Source organism: Homalodisca vitripennis, chromosome 4 (assembly GCF_021130785.1).
Source record: "Homalodisca vitripennis isolate AUS2020 chromosome 4, UT_GWSS_2.1, whole genome shotgun sequence".
Classification (NCBI taxonomy): domain Eukaryota; kingdom Metazoa; phylum Arthropoda; class Insecta; order Hemiptera; family Cicadellidae; genus Homalodisca; species Homalodisca vitripennis.
This window is the reverse complement of record NC_060210.1, coordinates 48731910-48752656: the sequence shown is the minus strand read 5'-3', so window position 1 is coordinate 48752656 and position 20747 is coordinate 48731910. Positions and strand designations below refer to the sequence as shown.

The following is a 20747-nucleotide window of genomic DNA, read 5'->3' as shown; positions in this document are numbered from 1 at the left end:
CTGAGTTGTTGTCACCACTTATTTAGTGCTTCTATACTTCTCTTAGATATCTTACATTCAGTCTCCATTGGAGTTATAAATTATTATCATTACCTTTTCTAAAAAAACTTAGAACATAATGAGAAATAAAAAATAATGGAAAATGTGCTTATTTTACGAGAAACTAGGGCCACGTTATTAACTTACTATTTCTTCAACTGTAAAAATACCCAAACCTTTTATCACATATCAATCTATTACAGTGCGTTGGTTTCTTTTTCTGTAATAAACGATAAACTTTTCCCAACAAATCAGTATCGGTTTTACAACACAGCTGTGATTTACAGTTCTGTCTGTAATGCTGACCTAATGACAGCGAGAATGTTGTTTCTATATGGCAGCGATTTCATCATGACTGGAATGCTAGAGAAGCAAGATGGCATAGCAATTTGAGTGAGAGAACCAAATCATCATACGGTATGCGAGTGTCAGTATTTCGTTATATTTATGTGGTTATTGCGTATATAAAGTTGAAATAAAATACCAGATAATCTTCACAATAAGTTAATCCTAATGAATGGTCTCGGATATCCAGCCCCGTATTCATGTTAATTATTACTCCATATACAGATCTGTACAAACATTGTACAAAGTATTTATTGTTTATCATACTAGCCGTCTTAACAAAAAATTTAACATAGGTTGTAACACTATCTTTGAAGCTATATGTGTGTATATATGTGTATAAATGTTTATATGTGGTATTTAATGTTTAATGTATGGCATGATATCAGCCCTAGGAGAATTGTTTTTTATTTTAATAGGAAATTGTTAAAAGGTAGTTAAGCAGACAGACCTGAGGTAATGTAATGGTTCTGACCCAGTAAAGTGCTTGGCTATAATCATAACCATGTTATAAACCCTTCTATGACATTGCAGCCCTCAGCCGTCTTTCCGTCCATAAGGTAACTGAGTGACTTTTATCACTGTTTACCAAAATTTATGCTATAGATGTTTTAAATTATATTAATAATATTATTTGCTTACAAAATTAAAAATCGCAGCCGGGCTTAGCTGTATTTTACCCAATTTGATATATACTGGATACATTAAAACTATGTAGTTGTAGAAATCTTATAAATTCTTTGATTGATGATAAGGTAAGGATTGTCATCTTAGGTACCTCTCAAACTATGACAGCAATACAGAGTGCTGCCCATGAGATTCTTTACAAGGTTACTTTTATTAAAGGTCGTTCATGTTAGAGAAACATAAAAAGACGAAAACGTGAATATTAAAACGTAGGAATTATTACAATGTTTGTGATAAACAAGTATTTTCCACAGAAATTAACTATGTTTATGATATTTGGTGTGGGCGCCCAATACTTTCCATAACATTACAATTTAAATAAAATTGTTACAAAGTTTTCCGCTCAAACTAAATAATTTAAAACGTCCTTTCCAGCTCATTTAGAAGGAATTATTTCATATAAAACCTTCATCTGGAGATGTCAAGCTAAAGATAATTATTTTATAAGTTTAAATTTAAAAACATTAAATGTAAAGGCCAATCACAACACAGATTGTTCAGTAACTCTCAATGTTAGTATGTTAATAAATGATGGCAGTTTTAAATATTTATGAAAACTATAATCTAGAAAAATTTTAATGAATTCTATAATCTTGAAAACTTACATTATAAACATTTAAATAATTAAATGAAATTTTGTGTAAAAATGGATTTGAAATAGTTACATTACCTAACTGCAGCTTATACCACCACATGATTCCGCAAAATAAATGAGTTTTTAGACAAAAGTTTAATATAAAAACTTATTGTTTATTTTACTAATCGGTATAGAATAAATATTATAGTTATGAATAGTTTAAAAAGCAAGTCGCTTTTGATTTAAAAGATGATATTGAACTACATTGTTTAAAGAATTTAGAAACTTATTATTATACAGCTATAGATAATCACATATTACAGAATCTGAGGGCTGATCTAGACTGCTGTCCATTACATGTAGGTGCTGACTCTGCATGTTCGGCAGTCTTTACACACTGCTTTAAATTTAATAACGTTTAGTAAAATTGTGACTTTAGTCAAATATAAAGGCTTTCACAAGAATGGTGAAATATTTATAGAAACAAAGGAAAATATCTGTATACGTTATTATTTGTAAGTTTAATTTAATGATAAAAATTTTTTGGCGTATGTAAATCAAGATTGGTACGGGATACATAAACATGTACAATTATAATGGTTAAACTGTAATGTTCTATAAATTTCGACAGCTACCTCCTTTATCGTCAAACATTAATGGTTATAACATATTAGGTAGGAGAAAATGTTTTTTCAGGTTGTTAGGCAAATGTAACCAACAAATTGTAACCAAACAAATTACCAGAACAAAAACTTTGAAAATAGCTGTCATTTTGAAATCACTTTTTGATGAAGAATATGTAACAAACTGACACAAGCTATGTACAAATACTATATATGTACTATATTTGGTCTGAGTGTATTGTAAACTACTATAGTTATAGTATCCACAATTATTTTCGCAATTTTGTAAACTAAATAAAATAATTGCAGACCCGCTCACTATTTGAAAATCATGTAACATATCAAAACCGTGTAAGAAATAGTATTATTGTAAATGGCTTAAGAATTATAAAACACACTTTATTAACTTTTAATGCATAATAACGTATATATAAATATTATGCTTCCAAACATTTTGTAAGTTATAAGGGCATCATCTATTTTTAAATGTTGCTCCAGCATTGCAAGCGTACTTGTATATATGGTCGAGCCTGCTTATGCGTTGACGGATTTCTTTGAAAAAGAGTACCGTTGGCAATAACAAAATTACTGAAAATGTTTGGTATTCGTACATTTTAACAACAGTAATGATATTTTTGTTATTTAACTTAACCAATTTCAACGGGCACTGTTTTGTTAGAGCAAATCATACCCTTAAACATTTATCATTCACTTATTGCAACCTACTTTAAAATTTTTGTATCAGTAACTTTACTGTTTATAGAGATAATAATATTTTATAAAATATACGAAATGGTGAGTAGTGTCTTAACTAGAGAAGGGTGTCACAAACATCTGTTCTTAAGACTAATCATCATTTTAAATAAAAAGTATCTTATAAACATTGCTTTTGAAACGTGACGTTTACCTACGTTGCAAACATTCAATACCCACAACCTAAAATATATATATCTGAAATGAATATAAATTTCCTTAAATGAAATTATTCAGAGAATGAATTAAACACTATGATATTCAGTACTGATATTTAAAACACAAGAAAACACCGAGACAAACTATGTTTAACTCAATGTTTAAATGTAGACCAAACCATAGAGGAGGGATAAATGTACTGTCTAGTAGAAAAGAAATTGCTTTAAGAGGTATACATTTACCATCTCACAAACATCTACCAAATTTATGATAGCACAATTTTAATTTTGAAGTGAGTCTTAGGTTTTAAGTGCATACTACCCGCTCCATTTTATAGGCCTCCAAATAAAAATCTGAATCAGTTAAATTTAGACGTATTAACGTTCTCATCCCAAGCTATATCAAAAGGGAAAGTGGGGTAGAGATGTGTGATAATAATTTGGCCTTATCCAATTTGGACGACATTAATATAGATACACTAATGCTAACTTGACCTTTTAAATTACAGAAGATTAGCTTGCTGATCATTACTGGACAAGATATTTCTAAAATTAGCAGATATTGCACAGTAATTACATCTATGACGAAGGAAGGAACAATGGTTACTACCCAAAAAGTACTTGGAAATTAAAAAAATAAATACAAAAGTAAATGAGACAAACTGACTTCTAATATTAGAATACTATGATCCTTAAAATATTCATTTTAATCTAGTAATAAGTTCATTAATATCTCATTATAGCTTTGAGAATATTCTTAAGAAGAGTACAAAAGGAATACAACAAATTAAAATGAGTTAAACGCAGTAATAGATTAATAACACTTCGTATGGAGACATTGTAAGGAAAAGAGATAAATCTAATTTACGCTGTTTGAAATTATTTAAAAATGGATGTCATAACTTATCTTGTATACTTTGAAAGGCCCGTGAAATGTATTTTACAAATTTACCTACATAAAAAATTAAGAGCACAAAGACATCATGGGATGCCATTAATCATTTCACCAACAAAAAAAGTTAAATATGTTTTAAAGTTAATATAGAATGAGAAATTTTAGTTAAGCGCAAAAAATCTACAGTAAAAAATCAAGATCAGCAGAGCCTTTTCAAATAAATGATACAGTTAGGGAAATATCATGTATAATATGTAATTAAAATGTAATTAGTTCCAATAGATCATAATTTATGAATTAATTTCGTAAATAAAAATAAACTACAATTCTTCAGCTGCTCCATACACGATTAAGCCTATAACTAATATGCGTACACTAGGCCCAGTTATAGTTCACTTAATCAAAGAAATTTAACAACTGGTCACAATTGTAAACGTACTTTTTATTCTATGTTTTATGTTCATACAAAATATAATAATAAACAGTACACGTAATTGTTTCATAATGTACTGACAAAAATTTAAATAAATAACTCAGAACATTAATGATGAATGAGAGGGACAGTCAGAGGTTTGTTCCATATTTTCTGGAGGAAAAGACAAAATAACGTTTCTGCAATATAAATGCAAATCGATGGTCTTTTCTAAATCCAGCCTCTCGTGTGTTGCTTCCAAGAGAGAGTTTCATATATTCATAGAAGTTTCCTGTGCACTTTACCGCGTAATTGGAGGAGTCAGCTATTACGTAATCCACGTAAAAACCAACGTTTATATTATTGGTATGTTAATAATTTACACACCTCATTATTTCGTAAAAAAAATATTACGTAAACAGAATGCATTTTATTCAAAACTATTTACTTATCTTTGTTTTAAAAATACTTTTTTACTTCTATAATGTTTATCGTCACATAATAAATACTATTTTTCCATAACGTGTCACTAATTTATAGTGTATATCAATATAAACGTTTTTAATGTAAATCAGTATAACGTGATAACTGATTGTATTTTTTGTACCATTCCTGCAGATTGTATTCTTTTTATATGCTCTAAGCCAATGCGACTGAATAGTTTTACTTAAGTATCCATTGTACGTGCCTTATGTAGTGGTAGTAAACTTGTAACCTGATAATATGCCAAAATGTCCTACAGTACGCTTGTGATATTTTTTATTATGATTTATTTTATTATTGTGATAATATTTACAGTGTTAATTTTTAATATATCTACATCACACAGGTTCTCTTAATCTAAATTCCCAAGCTAATAGCCTGCCGCTCGGCCACAGCCAGAACCTTTTGCAATGGTAACATATTACTAAATATTCCTAAAGCTAAAATACTTATATGGATAAATAATAATAAACTTATGTTAGTAATATATACATCACATTGTGTCTCCCTGTGTCAGGGTTGAAGGTATGACTAATACCTTGTACCAGTCTAGGTAATAACTTGAGAATTGTCGGGAAATTTTAATGTATACGGAGACATCATTAAGCGGGTAAGTCTTCATTAACCTTCATTCCAGTTCTCAGCGAAGATCCATGTATTTTATGAGCGCATTCTTGAAGTATAATTTACATTGCGATGTGTTTACATCTGTATTATTTGGAAATTCAGGTATGGTTCTTGAATAAAATTTCTAACTCTTCTTAATAATATTCTAAAAAAGTTTTAAAGAGGATCGGGTTATAATTATAATTAATTACTTGTTACCAGATGTGAATCTGCCAGGATATCAGTTCGGATGATTCTACCAACTCCCACCAACAAAAACCTGCCGATCCGTATTACCCCTTGATGTGTGGGTTGCTACTGTGAGAGCAGCTGGTTATCGAGACATACAGTATGGTTTGATATGTGACATGAGATTTGTTTTTCAGGTCAAACCGGCCCGGCAAAATCTCCTTCCAGATATCTCTATGTTCAGCTAAACGTAAAGCTAGGTCAATTATACATCCCTGTATATGATTCTTCTCATCAACTTCAATGCGAATGTCAGCACTTGGAATGAAAATGATGAGAGTGTTTTGCAATTAGGCGTGGTCAGGTAAACCATCTCTTTCATGTTTAGCATACGGGTAGTTTAAGCAAGACTCAGGAGTTGCGGGTAATAATACTCATAATATTCTAAAGTTATTCCATTAATTTTTATTTGTATTTTATTAAAAAAGTTGCTCCAAAAAGCAATTATATGCGTTAAAATTCAATTAAATCGTACTTACAATAACTAGTAAATTTTAATAAAATATAACAAATGTAAACAACATTAAATTAACATTGGATTTAATCCATTATTAATGGGTTTTGCTTCATAAAGTAATACTGGGAAAGTTTAATTTGTTTCATCGCTTTGTACGTACTGACTGCATCCAATCATTATTCTAATTCATCAATAGTTGCAACCTCAAAATGATGCTAATTTGATTTTCTACGTTTTCATATGACACGGTATACTCGATGCGTCCCTTCACCGTATTCGCCACCCACGTTTGAGTTCAATAATGTAACTATTACTTACTCTTGGTATTGAACATGAATTTCTATTATTTTAGTTACCGGTGATAGCAAAACCATTGCATACCTCTTCGCTATGACAAGAGTGATATATGTAGCCAGCAAAGCTACTCTACCTTTGGTACTCCGTTGGTGTTCTCATACTGTATGGCTTTTTCCTCGTTTTAAAAGATTGATCCTGAAAGACTAATAAAGAAAATTTCTGATCAGTCTCACATTTGAATTGCGTATAGAAAAAGTATACATCGCCAACATCAATGGAGGATTACGGTTACATCAGCTTCAAAATTTATCTTACTGGGAAACAAGTGAAGACCATCATGCCACGATTAGGAATATACCGGCTTTACTGATAATGCTACCTCACCAACCATATGTCAACATTATGGAATGAACTGAGTCCGAGTGAATCACTATCTCACAACCTTATGGCCTTATATCGACTATATATCACATGCTACATATACATCACTATATTATCTCCCCGGCCTCACGGTACGTACTATATCTCGCCAGCTCCATTATCGAGATTGAGACTACGCTAGCTATCCTGTTTTGTCAGCCTAAAGTTTTTGTTTGGAATACACCGGCTTCATCATAAACCTTGTTTCGTCAATCAACTTCACCACCAACTTTGACAGGTTATGCTTCTTCAGTGCTCAAAATAATACCCTATAGATGTTATCAGTAATAGTTCAAAGTTTATGGTAGAATAATTTTAATTGGTTCAATTGCATGCATTGTGTGTTTGTGTTTATTACATGCTCTTTGGATCCAGCGTAGTTGCTTATATAAATGGTCAAAAACAATAAGAAAATAAATCATAGGGTATTAAACTGGAAATCCTACCACATATTTATAGAAAACCAATTTACTGCTATATTATTATGCAATTGTTTATGTAAATAGATTTATTTTGTATACAATACAAATTATAGGCACTCCATTTACAAAAGTATGTTATTTGTTTAGTTACATATAACTACGTATTATAATAATGTTGACATAGCAGTATGCCTCTATTAAAGGCGATGATATAATATAAATTTAAAGCATTAAACTTGAAACTAATAAATGTATTGTTTAATATATGCAGTTAAAATATTGCATTTCAATAGTTTCAAATTTTGTCAAATAACATCAGGATTCACAATCCTTCAAAGCTTGGTTGGTAATATACCAGCTTCACTAACAACCCCAAACTTGAGTCTGGATTGGAAATAATCCAGCTTAGCCAGGAACTTTGCTTAGCCGCTCTATCTACCAAATCCCAAATGATATTTGAAACAATGTTTTGATACATTACCTAATATGTATTGTTTTAAATTATAATATATGACTGTAAATATCAGAATTCTGATTTAATATTTAAAATTACACGTTGTATGATATTCAGTTACTTTATAATCTACTCAGATGCAGCACACGGTAAGATTAGCAAGGTGTGCGGATAAATATTTGACAGTCATTGATTTACGTGACACAGATGGTGCTTTGAGCTCCAATCTATTATTTATAATGTTTACTTTGACCAAACGACCTTTCAGTTGATCATTTATCATACGACCGACATAGATTCAATATATTCACGCCACACGGATTTTAGTTTACGAGGTTGTTTGTTTGATGTTAAAACGATGATACTACCTCTGGCAGACCGTACTACGCTGGTTTGAAACTAGTGGCCTTATGGCAATACCTTTTACAAACGAACATTGTTACGATTCTCTAGATTTGTTTACCTCCAAAACTATATTCCTATAAGTTCGGGGTTAAAGGTGTGGGGATATTTGTAATGAGCACAATTATTTTATTTATTACAGATATAATTTTATGAAAGGAAGGGGTGTATAGATAAAACAATACTTATAAACAAAACAGTAGCATTTTTTATTTTGTAACTAGTGAACGGTAATCATATATATATATGTTACCGGACAAACCCGATTTTAGGACAAACTAGTTTGGACTAGGATGTTCTAGTTTTTCCTGACCACACTAGGATAAACTAGTTTGGCCTTATTGATTACAGGCTGAACTGGTTTGGCCTAATAGCGTTAGGATAAACTAGTTCAGCCTGGTAGAATTGTTAGGCCGAACTAGTTTGGCCTGGTAGCGAACGGATAAACTAATGTGGCCGGGTTGAAGGTCAGGCCTTCCCCCCTTACCCAAGCAGCCGGGTGGTGGGGGTTGCAAGTCTCGACGTGCTCGTCGCATTACATTGTTTGCTCCTACCGCTCACTCTCTCAGTCAGTATCCGCTGTGCGTGGAGTGCGAATATGAGTGCGTCTTAGTTTTTATTTGGTTGTTCGTTGTGCTTTACACCGTGCTTTGGAGTGTGTCGTGTGGGAGTATTAGTGTTAGTGAGCTAAGAGAGTGGTACAAGTAACGTATACTTTAGTAGGTGGGACTATGGAGGAAGATTCTGTTAGTGGTGGGCATAGCCAGAAAGAATGGAGAGAAAGATTCATGACTACAGTTATACAAAGTGAAAACGAGAAATTAACACATTTCAATGTATTGACAAAAGATAAATACCAACAACTTATAAATGAAGTCGAAACTGCTGCAAACACAGATAAGAAGACCCCGTTGCAGCAGAGACGCCTGAAACGATTTGGTGTAATTGACATCGGAGGAGTAAAAAAATTGGTCGCAGCCGGTGAGAGAAACCAAGACATCAAGTACTATTTGACGGTAGATGAACTGTACGATGTTATCGATGCTGCTCACGGGGCAGTTGGTCACGGTGGCCGTGATAGAATGCTTGCCGAAACGTCAAAGAAATATGCCAATATTACGAAGGAAGAAATACAGCTTTATCTGTCAATGTGCCAAGTATGTCACATGAAAAAAAAAACAAAAAGAAACGAGGTCTGGTCTCAAAACCAATTTTACATTCGAAAATGAATAGTAGGTGCCAAGTTGATCTTATCGATTTTCAGACTCAACCAGATAACCAATTTAAGTTTATAGTGGTTTACCAAGATCATTTAACAAAATTTGTTTTGCTTCGTCCATTGCAAAGCAAAAGAGCTGAGGAAGTTGCCTACCAACTGAATGATATCTTTTTAACTTTAGGAGCCCCGTGTATTCTACAGTCTGATAACGGAAGAGAATTTGTTAATAAAGTTATTTCTGAAGTAACACAGTTGTGGCCAGAGTTGAAAATTGTGCATGGTAAACCTCGGCACAGCCAAAGTCAGGGCTCAGTTGAAAGAGCCAATCAAGACATCGAAAACATGCTCGCATCTTGGATCGCTGATAACAAAACAACAAAGTGGTCTGAGGGGTTACGGTATGTACAATTCATGAAGAACAGAGCTTTCCATTCTGGTATTAAGCAATCTCCTTATAAAGCTATGTTCGGCATGGATCCTAGAGTCGGACTAGAACAAAAACTAGAACATCCTAGTCCAAACTAGTTTGTCCTAAAATCGGGTTTGTCCGGTAACATATATATACCTTTAGAGCCGAAAAGGAATGTACGTTGTAAGGGCACACTACCTTATTTTTCTTGAAACCAATAGAAGAAATAATCCTAAATCTTAATAAATCGTCTGCCCCGTTACTTTTCCTATAGGTTGAAGTGGTTGGAAATATGAAACGGTATTCTTTTCTCAGATCACGTTTTGTATACATTTAAGTTACTCTCTTAAAACCACTATTTAAACATAAATAGTGCCTTCATCAAATCAGGCAATAAATTGTATAAAGACAGAGATGTACAAATTTATGTTCCTGAATATGGTTAATTGAGGATGAATAAAATTAAGGTTTATTGACGTGTTTAACGGCTGGTTTATAAGTGTGACAAGCTTATACAAAATCTCATCTGAAAAATAAACATTATTTTTCAATATTCTGTATTCTTTTCATACATTCCCATTTCGACTGCCACCTGCATTTTCAAGGCTGACGATCCATGGATTTTTCGTATTATAATTTCCTATTATAATTTTTAAAATATTAATTCGGCTCAGTGGAAAAACATTTGGCCGTCTTCTTAAAACTCCATACTTAGGATGCAATTTCAGTTTAGATAATTAATTTACTTTACACTTACAATAACTCTTAATGTTGGCTTGTTAAATAATCGTAACACTTTCGAACATTTAGTGAATGAAGTTTGTGAAATACCTGAGATAAAAATTGATCCCTAGTTCGAATGATTTTCTAAGAGTTTTAGTAGTTAACGAACTCAACCAAGGTATGTATAAATATTGTCGCATTAACACGTCTAGTATGAATCTAACAAGAAGTATCGAGAATTACCGTGTTCACAATGATTCCCGCAACTTAAAACATTGTGCGCATGACATCTGAAAAATATTACGAGATATAATAAAAGAGAAGAAGAAAGAATATTAATGTACATCACCAGAGATCTCTGTAACATTGTTTTGTTCAGCGTTATAATGCATAACAACTTATATATAAAATCATTCGTTTTGCAACTTTGAACGGCTCCCATCTGGCTTCAAACTTCAAAATATATTGAAATAAGAGAAAGGATAAAAAAATTTATAATAAAGTAATATGTTAAAAATGTATTGTTAGAAGTATATGTAAAGATTAGTTATTTTACTAAAGAGAGGCCGCCATAAAAAAAATGGTAAAGTCTGAATGACAAACCCATCCAAGCTATGTGCAATTAATTACGTCCTTTGCTAATTGGCCCTCGGCTCAAGCTTTATAAGTCTTTTTGTATATTACGGCTAAGGGTACTAAATGTGAGGTTTGATGTAACCTAATGTAGACTGGAAGGAGGGTGTACTTAGAGTGAGAAATAAACTTCTAGTTTGCATAATCGTAAGCTCCAAATCCCTCGTTTACCTTAACTGCGGCTTGTCGAACAACAGTAACAACAACATCACTACTATTCAGCAATGTTGAGCTTATTTGAGAATATTAATATTGAGGTTACCAGATTACTTTTTTAACCGGATTTAAAAATGTGTTATTCTCTTAAATTTTATTTAAGTTTTCTATTTCCAATTACCGTTAGCAAATAGAAAAACACTTTGTTGTTTATAATAAAATAATAGAACATTTCCGTTCAATAGATAAAATATAAATGCAATACAAATAAATGAATATTACATATGCGCATACCTTTAATCAAGTAGATACATTTCAAACTACGTTTTATATCTCATTATTGGTACATACGAGTAAAACAAATGCACCACTCTGCTTGATTAACTTTGTTAGTTCGACAGATAAACTAGAAAGAACAATGATTTATTGGAAATACTGACTGTTTGTCTGATTACAGTCTGTCGACAGAAAATGGAAAACGTACTATTGAACACGAGTTTTCAGTATATGCTTGCCAAAGGTTTATTTTATTGGCTTAAATAAACAGAATTCACACCTGGCTGAGTAATAACTAGAGATTCAGCTTTAGATTTTCAAACTCGTAAAATGATTGAAACGTTTTACAAGCATAAACTGTTATTCTCGTATTCAAAAGTTTGAGCATTCAACACATTTAAAGTAGGATATTAAACAATGGATTTAATTATATATCTATTAAACTTTATTAGGAAATTATAACAAGGAAATATTTTATTGGAACTTAAAGTAGGTACAGATATTTAAAAGTTATGGCTCATTTCCTTCTGCCTATATTACATAACTATTTTAAAAGGATTCGGATTATAATACTTCGACAACGGACCACATTTGGAGAATAATTATTAATGAAAGTACTGGAGCCAAGGAATCCTTAGAATATTTTGGGAGTCAATAAGAGTCAATTCACACAATATAATATCAATAAATTAGTACCTCAATTAAAGTTTTTACACGTAAATTAACAATGTTTGTTGCTTGAATACTGGACTATAAGTTAAACCCTTTCTTACGGTAACGTATTGAGCCAAAATACCTGATGACTTACAATAGTTTCTTCTCTTTCGTTCGGTATACCCAAGTTGCTAAATACTTGTACTTAAGTTAAACATTATTTTCTGAAATCATTTAAATTATTTTAAAGTAATACTTACGAAACGGTTAAAATAAATATAATTTATGGAGATTCATAATTCGAGCACATTTATTTAAAAAATAACACAAGAGTGTTTTTTTCCAAACAAATACACACAGTATCTTGGAAAGTTTACTGAAGATAGTGTCTGTTTTCTTAACTACTGGAAAATATACTTAATTTCTGCCGTTTTCCCTTTGTTTGTTAATTAAATATGTAACACAAATGTTTGTAAGATCTACATATATTATATTCATCAAGTGTAATAAAGTCTAAAACATAAAGCTAACTATTTATAAAATTTTTAACTCATACATTGTCTATTAACTGAGTGCACAGGGCAATTGCAGTGGTATTTTTTTTTACTCAGACTAAAATCAGAACTTACAGGTATATGATTACTTCTTTAATATACAACTTTTTACGTTGCTAAATTTAATAGTGGTCAATTATTTGTCACACGTATACTTAATTGTCTGGCTTAGACGATTTTTACTCCTAAGGACTGAAAGGGTGGTTTTGTCCACAATCATATTGGGAATTAATTGAAATATGATTTATTATAATTATTATGACATCTAATATCTCTATTGAGTCATTTTTATATTTTTAACTCGTAAAATCTAGTTTAATTTTTTTTATCGTATCATATCTAATTAGACCAATACAGATCTAAAATATGCATACAGTGCCAATAAATATATTTTGATAAAACTTATTTTTATAATTTGCGTTTAAATTAAACTACTTATCAATGACCAATAACCGAATAATAAATAAGACATTACTCCCATTATTTATAGACATTAGAATGAAGAATTGTATTGCCATAGTACAGTAATTATTGTAAATTAACTTGGGGGATATTTAGGTACAAAAACACCTTACTAAAGTCCAGTCTGTATTAATAGTTTCATGAGATATATCTATATAATATATGAGTGTAGATACTCTTCGAAGCTATTGTAATCGTAGCTGTTATTCTACTAAAGTCCCATGAAATTATTACTCGTGGTTAAAGAGAAAACGCAGTTTCAAATAAACCAGGTATAAGGATATTTTATTTTATGTACGAGCCAGTACATCTACATAAACCGTTAAGCTGTCAAAAACAAGGTATCTGCTATTCAGGGATATCATTTGATATTGCCAGCTTGTTCAACGTCAAGTGTACCGTGACAAACACACTAGCGGCTGCCGGTGATTGATGTGTGTCGGAAGTGTTAAAGATCTTCTTACGCCAGCTCGTCGCCAGCTCAGGAATAGGGGACTTACTCTGATGGTGTTGCATATTTTTGCAAAATTCAGGATTATGTACTATACGTAATTTGTGAATATTTTTAAACATATATTCCTTATATTTAGCAATGAAATACTCGTAGCTGGTGAGTGAAAAATAGAATAACATGGTTCATTCAAAATACAATAAAGGTAATGATGGTACTCTAGTGAACATTTCAGAGACGTGATACAAAAGCGAAATAATTTAAAAGATTTTACTAAACTATCAGGTATCATAGGTATTGTTCATATCGGATTTTTATGTTTAATATAATTTCGTTACATATATATATATATATATATATATATATATATATATATATATATTTGAGTGGGTGGTATATAACTCCAACAGTGTTAACTTCTAGCTGTTTTGTAACTTCCAGTTGAATCTGCACGTGTTACACCGATAACTTATGTGTAAGTTAAATATAGGAAACCCCACGGATGTATAACATCATCAATCGATATGTTAGCTTAAATGATGATCAATAGGTCAATTCTACGGCGTAGGATGACTGTTGTAGAGCCCTCTTCGTGTTAAAGGCTGTCACGAAATACGCCAGAATAAAGTTCGTGGTCTCTATTTAGCCAATAACACCGACATTACCTATTCAGAATATTCTATTACTCCATAAGCAAGTGCAAAGTTCTGTTGAACATTAAGTGGATAGCAGAGGTACATAAAAACAAAAGAGCAGAGGTGTAAGTATTCTGCGATTATCAGGAGGCTGAGTAGAGCAGTAGTTAATTAGTAACAACCAGAATGATGACTAGAAATGTAGGTATTCTGTAATTAACAGGAGGCTTAGTAGAGTGTTTCAAGTATTCTAACACCATCAGGAGGATGAATAGAGCAGTTATTTTCCAAAAATCGGGAGGCTGAGTACAAGTGTAGGTATTTTGCAGCAATAAGAAGGCCGAGTAGACAGCTAGTTATTCTGCAACTATCAGGAAGCTAAATAGAGATGTAGGTGAAGTGAGGTGTAGGTCAATAGTTAGCAATATATTGTAATGCAAGGGTTTCTTAGCTTTTCTTTGAAAGCAAAACAAAAGAATTAAAAAAATGGGTGGCACTTTGAACATCACAACGTAAATAAATTTCCCTGTAATGGAGAAATATAGAGCTTCATCAATGTTATTAAAACAGTTTTATTAATTAAACGATTCTAAGTGGCCAAAGCAAGACTTTTCAACGTAAGATGATGAACAGAAGGTATTCGGGACTCGACCGCGATTAGCACTGCACGATGGTGATTCTCCGCTTTGATGTATCCTTTGTACAGTGTCACAATACATAGTTATTGAGGGTACATCTGTAGGATATCTCTCCTTTACCTTTTGCGCGCCAACGTTACACTTTGAGATAGCCTTGAATATTTGAAGTCAAAAGACTGACGTTCATTGTTATTTAGCGCCCTTTCCTCCCCATGCGTATTACAGTGTAGTAGTGGTTATGAACTATTATATTGTTTACTCATTTACATGGCTGTTTTATATAAGTCAACATGAAATTAGAAAGAAAAGAAAATTGTATTAGATATTTAATCATTGAACAACACATCTAAAGTGTATAAGACCATTTTGAACTCCTATCTAAAAACAAAATGTTATTTTAATGTATTGCATTCAATAATTTTATTAGATCTTATGAATAAATTAAACGTATTGATGCATAAACTGCAGTGTAGTAGCAAGGAGATTTATTTTAATATTCCACTACTCGATTTATTTTTAATACCACGTCAAGAAAAATCTAGAAGAAAGGATATCCTCACTGCTCCTGTAGGTATGTGACTTTTTACGCGTGTCATGGAGTTTTAACACTCCTTCTCTGCATGTGACAGATTTTGGTCCGATTAAAAAATCGTTAGCCAGCTATTGAGTATTCCTTATATTTTTTACTTTGTCTAAGGAAGAACATGTGTGCCATAAACAAGGAAGTATATAATACTTATGTAATAGTTGCACTATCGGCCTGCACGTGAGAAATCCGGATTCAGTTCTGGTGAAACAAATCCTTTTTGTTCGAAACCTTCTATTAATATTAAAGTTTTATTAATTTATTTGGCATTAATATGATTGAAAATTGTGTTTTATTTGGCACACACACAATGTGTTAATGTAAATCATTGATAAAAATTTCAGGCATTTTGAAGATTTCAAGAACACATATTTGGACAAACGAACGATATTACAACATCAGCGGTCACACAGCCAGTCCAATTCCTTTGAAAGGAATGTAGCCTATTTCCTGAGGATTGTATGGAGTTCTGACAGGCAAGAGAATGTTCCAGCTAACAGTTACATATACCTGGAATTCCTTACAATCTTACAATGATGACAAACCTATCAATAGATATAAATATATCCTTCTATGTACTTTTATTCTATATAATGTTTTACTTTAAACTTCTCTTATTTTACATAAGTTAATAAACTAAATAATTAATAACCCAGTAATTTAACATCAGAATAATTACAACATAGTATGGATTGTGAAGGAAACAGGATTATTTCGGACGTTGCCATCATTCAGTGAAACAAAATATCAGTAACACTACGTTTCGAGATCTGAAATCTGATCTCTTCTTCGGGTAAATAACTACCCTAATTCATAATTACAAACTAAGCTAAAATAAAAAAATATTACCAATGTGTTGTGGCTTGCGTAAGTCAGGAATCTCAACCACCATGTTGTGTGTCATCTTCACTTACTCTAAAACATGCACTTAATAAAAAACTATACACAACACTAATCATTAAAACTGAACTACAGAATACAGGTCACAATAAGTCTGAAATCGTCTATCAACCACCTACGACTAACCGGAGGCCGATAGCAAATGGCAATCGTAACGGCAGAAACAAGATGGCGGAAATAAAACGGAAGAGGGACAGGAATGGGACTTTTTATACACTTTTTTAAACTTTACAAAAACACTCTTCAAACAAATAATAGTATGGATAACTGTAACATGGATTTTTATTGTTGCTATTCGCATCTCTATGTTTAAAGTTGTAAAAATTACATTCATCCTTATAAAAAGAAAATGTTTAATGTTAACTCTATTATACTATGCAACATTGAAGATTTTAAAGTACTATATATAAAACAAAAATTTTATATTTGTAAATGTGACAGATCTCTTTTAGAAAATAACGATTACAGTATGTATATAAGTAGAGTGAACTACACTATGTGGAAAAACGCATTAAAACAGAAGTGAAGAAACATTTGTTGTAGCGATCTCACTGTTTGTTGTGTGAGAGAGTGTTCAGTGCGAGAGTCAATACAATGAGGAATGGGCTGCCGAGAACTCGAGACACTGAGAAATGGCGGAAGGAGTGGAACGTTCAAAATATCTACTGGCCTTTGTCTTCCAGCTAAACAAAACATTTTTAATAATATCGGAACGAGTATTCATTATTACTATTTAAATTTTTGATTTGAAAACAACTTTATTATATAAGATAAACGTCGATTCTTTCAATAATGTAAACAACGATGTTACTATACCACTATATTGTGACAGTGTCTACTATGGATACTCAATCCTTGTCAATGATTAATTTTATATCGTAAAATACTATTATTTAGTTTAAACAAAACAAATATTCTTTTGAAAATCTCAAAATTACAGTCTTTAATATGCATTGTTTTGGGTAGATAATGGTTATTTTATTCATTATGGGTAAAAATAAAATTGAAATGGCTCAAAATTTAACACTGGCCATATCAAAATACATCAGAGTATATACTTTGGAATGAAATAAATTTCTGAAATATATTGTGATTTAGATGACGTTTCATAGAAGTAAAAACAACAATGGAAGAGAAAATGGTCTTTGAAACAGTCGTGCTACTCTCACGCATTAGACATGTGACAAAAAATTGTTAAATCTTGGTTTTATATTTAAAAATGTGATAAGAATCCAAATACACGGATGATTAGACAAAAGAATACAATATTTTATGATTGCTACTAAATAGAAGTTCACTAGTAGTACTAAGTTTCGATGATTTGAATCAGTCCTCTTTTGTTTTCAAGAACTTAAAAGTAAAACTATCAGTATCTTGTTTTTCGGGTGCGTACAACACGTCTTGTGCATTGCTACCTCGTGAGTTCTGATTCTCCTATCCGTTATATAACTGAGGCATATGTTTGAATTTGCTGACGTTCTACTTATTCTGTATTTATTTTATTTTGGTGAATTTATTTTTTAATGCTTTTATAGCCTTAAGAATTAGATGGTTATACACTTGAGAAATAGGGAGAAATTCTACATTCAAAACACAGTGTTATACATTTGTGTAACAAAATTAACGATAGGTAATGTGTGAAATTCTATTGTAATATTAAACCATTCATCGTCAATAGTACATTTTAAGGGGGTTCGGATAGCACTATCTTTACCATTTAAATTTGCAATATTGATGACCCGTTTTCTCAAAAAATACTAAAGTTAAAGAGGTGAAAAAGTTTTTCGTACTTAAATATTGTGTAATACAGATTTTAACACGAGGGTTTCCTTTTAGCTTTTTTATTTACATTATTAAAATAAAAAAAAAATTATAATAAAAACCCGAAAAAATCCTATACTTTTTGCTGTAAAAAAATAAAGCATAAAACTAAATAAGCCCATGTTAAAGTTTTTGTAATAACTACAATAGGATGTGGTAAAAATTGTAGAGTTGTATCTCTTGTAGTTTCTGAGATAACGTGTCATTTATGCAAAAATTCACGGTTTTCGTGAAAACGCAAATAAGATTTGGCCTACAGGAATTTATTCAATTACTGACCTATATAACTAGTTTAGTGCAATCCAGCACCATACTATGGTTGGTGTAGGTCCTCTTCTTCAGCAAAAGCTTCTTCCAACCTCCTTTTGGCATTTTCACATCGTTGTCTGGCTTTTTTCTGGAGTTTTGAAAGTTCTCGCTCGCCCCTTTGCACTCGCAGTCTGTCTAGTTCACTCATTACTGAAGCTGTGTTTTTACTAACACTCATTCCAAGTTCCTTCAAGACAAGGCACCTTGTGGCATTTCATCTGTTAAAACTTAAAATGGCTTCATAAATACCAAACTCCAAGGTTTGTAGACCTACAAACACCGTTTTGGGTAGTCGTGACCAAATTACAGCATTGACCGACTCATTGGGATTTTTGGACTTACCAAGGATGCATTTCTTCAACAGGGCAGGATCTGCCAAATCCTGAAAAATAGGCTTGATCTAGCTCATAATAAATTTAGGTATATGCATGTGCTTCAAATGATCATATCTTTCATTGTTGGCGACAGCTCCAACTTGTTGATCACTTTCTGGCTTGTGTTTTTGAACCGCAACATTTTTCCTTTTCTTGAACACACTTTTACGCCTCGTCATTTTACTTTATCAATAACTATTTATCACTGAAAATATGTTATAATATTCACAATATCATAAAACACAACACAATAGCCTATTTTTGGTAAACAAACAGATACAGCCACAATAAAACAGCATAAACAAAATTGTCTTGTTTATAAACACTCAGAACTACCAACCTAACACATTCAACAGAAAAAGAACTTACTACTGTGTACTATATAAATTTCATTGCAGAAAGTATAAGTTGTTGCTAAGCAATTTGCTCCTGTTTTGTCAATTAACGGTAGAGCTACTAAAAATTTGGTATAGACGCATGACATAAGTCCACTAAAATAACGTTTTTTCTAAATCACTAGAAAAACAAAATGTTTATATATTTATCAATGTATAAACTTTTGTAGCTTATGAAATTGATGGGAGTGGTCTTAAAATGTTTGCGACATGTATATGAACTCAAATATCTAATAAAATAAAAAATGCATTAAAAAATATTGTTCTGCCATCTGAACCCCTTTAAACAAATGAATGAGAGTTAGGTTAATACAAATGCTTCATAGAGTTGGTACAATTGTTCCTTCCATGGAAGGCAAATATACCCTAAAATTCAATAACCATTTTAACGCTCGAGGATAAAATGTTGTGTGAGAACAATGTAGTAATACTTAAAACAATGCAATTGGGAGGTAAGCGATTTAGTCAGTTAAGCTGTTTTTCACGGTTTATAAAATATAATCCAATTTTGTGAATGAATGCATTTGCAGTGTCGATAGATCTGAATGCGAGATGAGTTAATGAAAAGTAAAAGTAAAGAGTATTAATGTATCTTTCTAATGAAAATTTCAAAATAAAACTCTTATAGATAGGTCACGACCATGTAGAGTTGTATAGAAAAATAACGATTATCAATATTTACTTTAATAATGCGTAATTGAACTACCTCTCTACTGAAACTTACACTACACCCAAGAAAGAAATTGCTATGCAAAGCCTCCTTTAGTCGATTTTAAATTATTATGATTAGGCCAGGGACTATGATTAGTACAGACCAAGAGGACATACTGAAGTTGGCCACTCACCTAAAATCTACAAGCATTAGACAAGAATACTTTGATGTTAAAAAATCTTTAAATGTACATCACAAGACCTACGTGTGCTTTTTTAAAACCATTGATTATATGTTGATGGGCAACATGGAAACTAGGAGAAAAATACTCTTTACCGTAGTTTTAAAGCCCTTAAAATCCTCAAAAAAATAAATCTCCACTTTTACAAAAAATTTTACTTGCACAGTTTTACAGTATTTCCGGGACATGAGGATGTTTCAATCAAATTTCCAACAAGTTAAATAACTGATTGCAGAGCTAAATGATGTATGTCACACCTATAATCACTAGAGTAATCTTAAAACTATAAATCATAATTATAGATAAAATAGTTTGTAGTAGATGTTATAAATAAAAGAGCTCAAATATTGAGTACAGAAGGATTGACTCCCAGGATTGAC

The 20747-nt window shown here is 31.7% G+C and overlaps 2 protein-coding genes across 3 annotated transcripts in view; both read left to right on the top strand.

The window, feature by feature from the left end:
- LOC124359294 (5-hydroxytryptamine receptor 1) overlaps nucleotides 1–20747 on the top strand; it is a 411266-nt gene that overhangs the window by 220183 nt on the left and 170336 nt on the right. The window lies entirely within an intron of this gene.
- LOC124361011 (KRAB-A domain-containing protein 2-like) lies at nucleotides 9011–10023 on the top strand. The gene is made up of 2 exons (XM_046815047.1): nucleotides 9011–9436; nucleotides 9700–10023. Exons 1-2 carry the CDS (start codon nucleotides 9011–9013, stop codon nucleotides 10021–10023), a joined length of 750 nt encoding a protein of 249 aa, XP_046671003.1.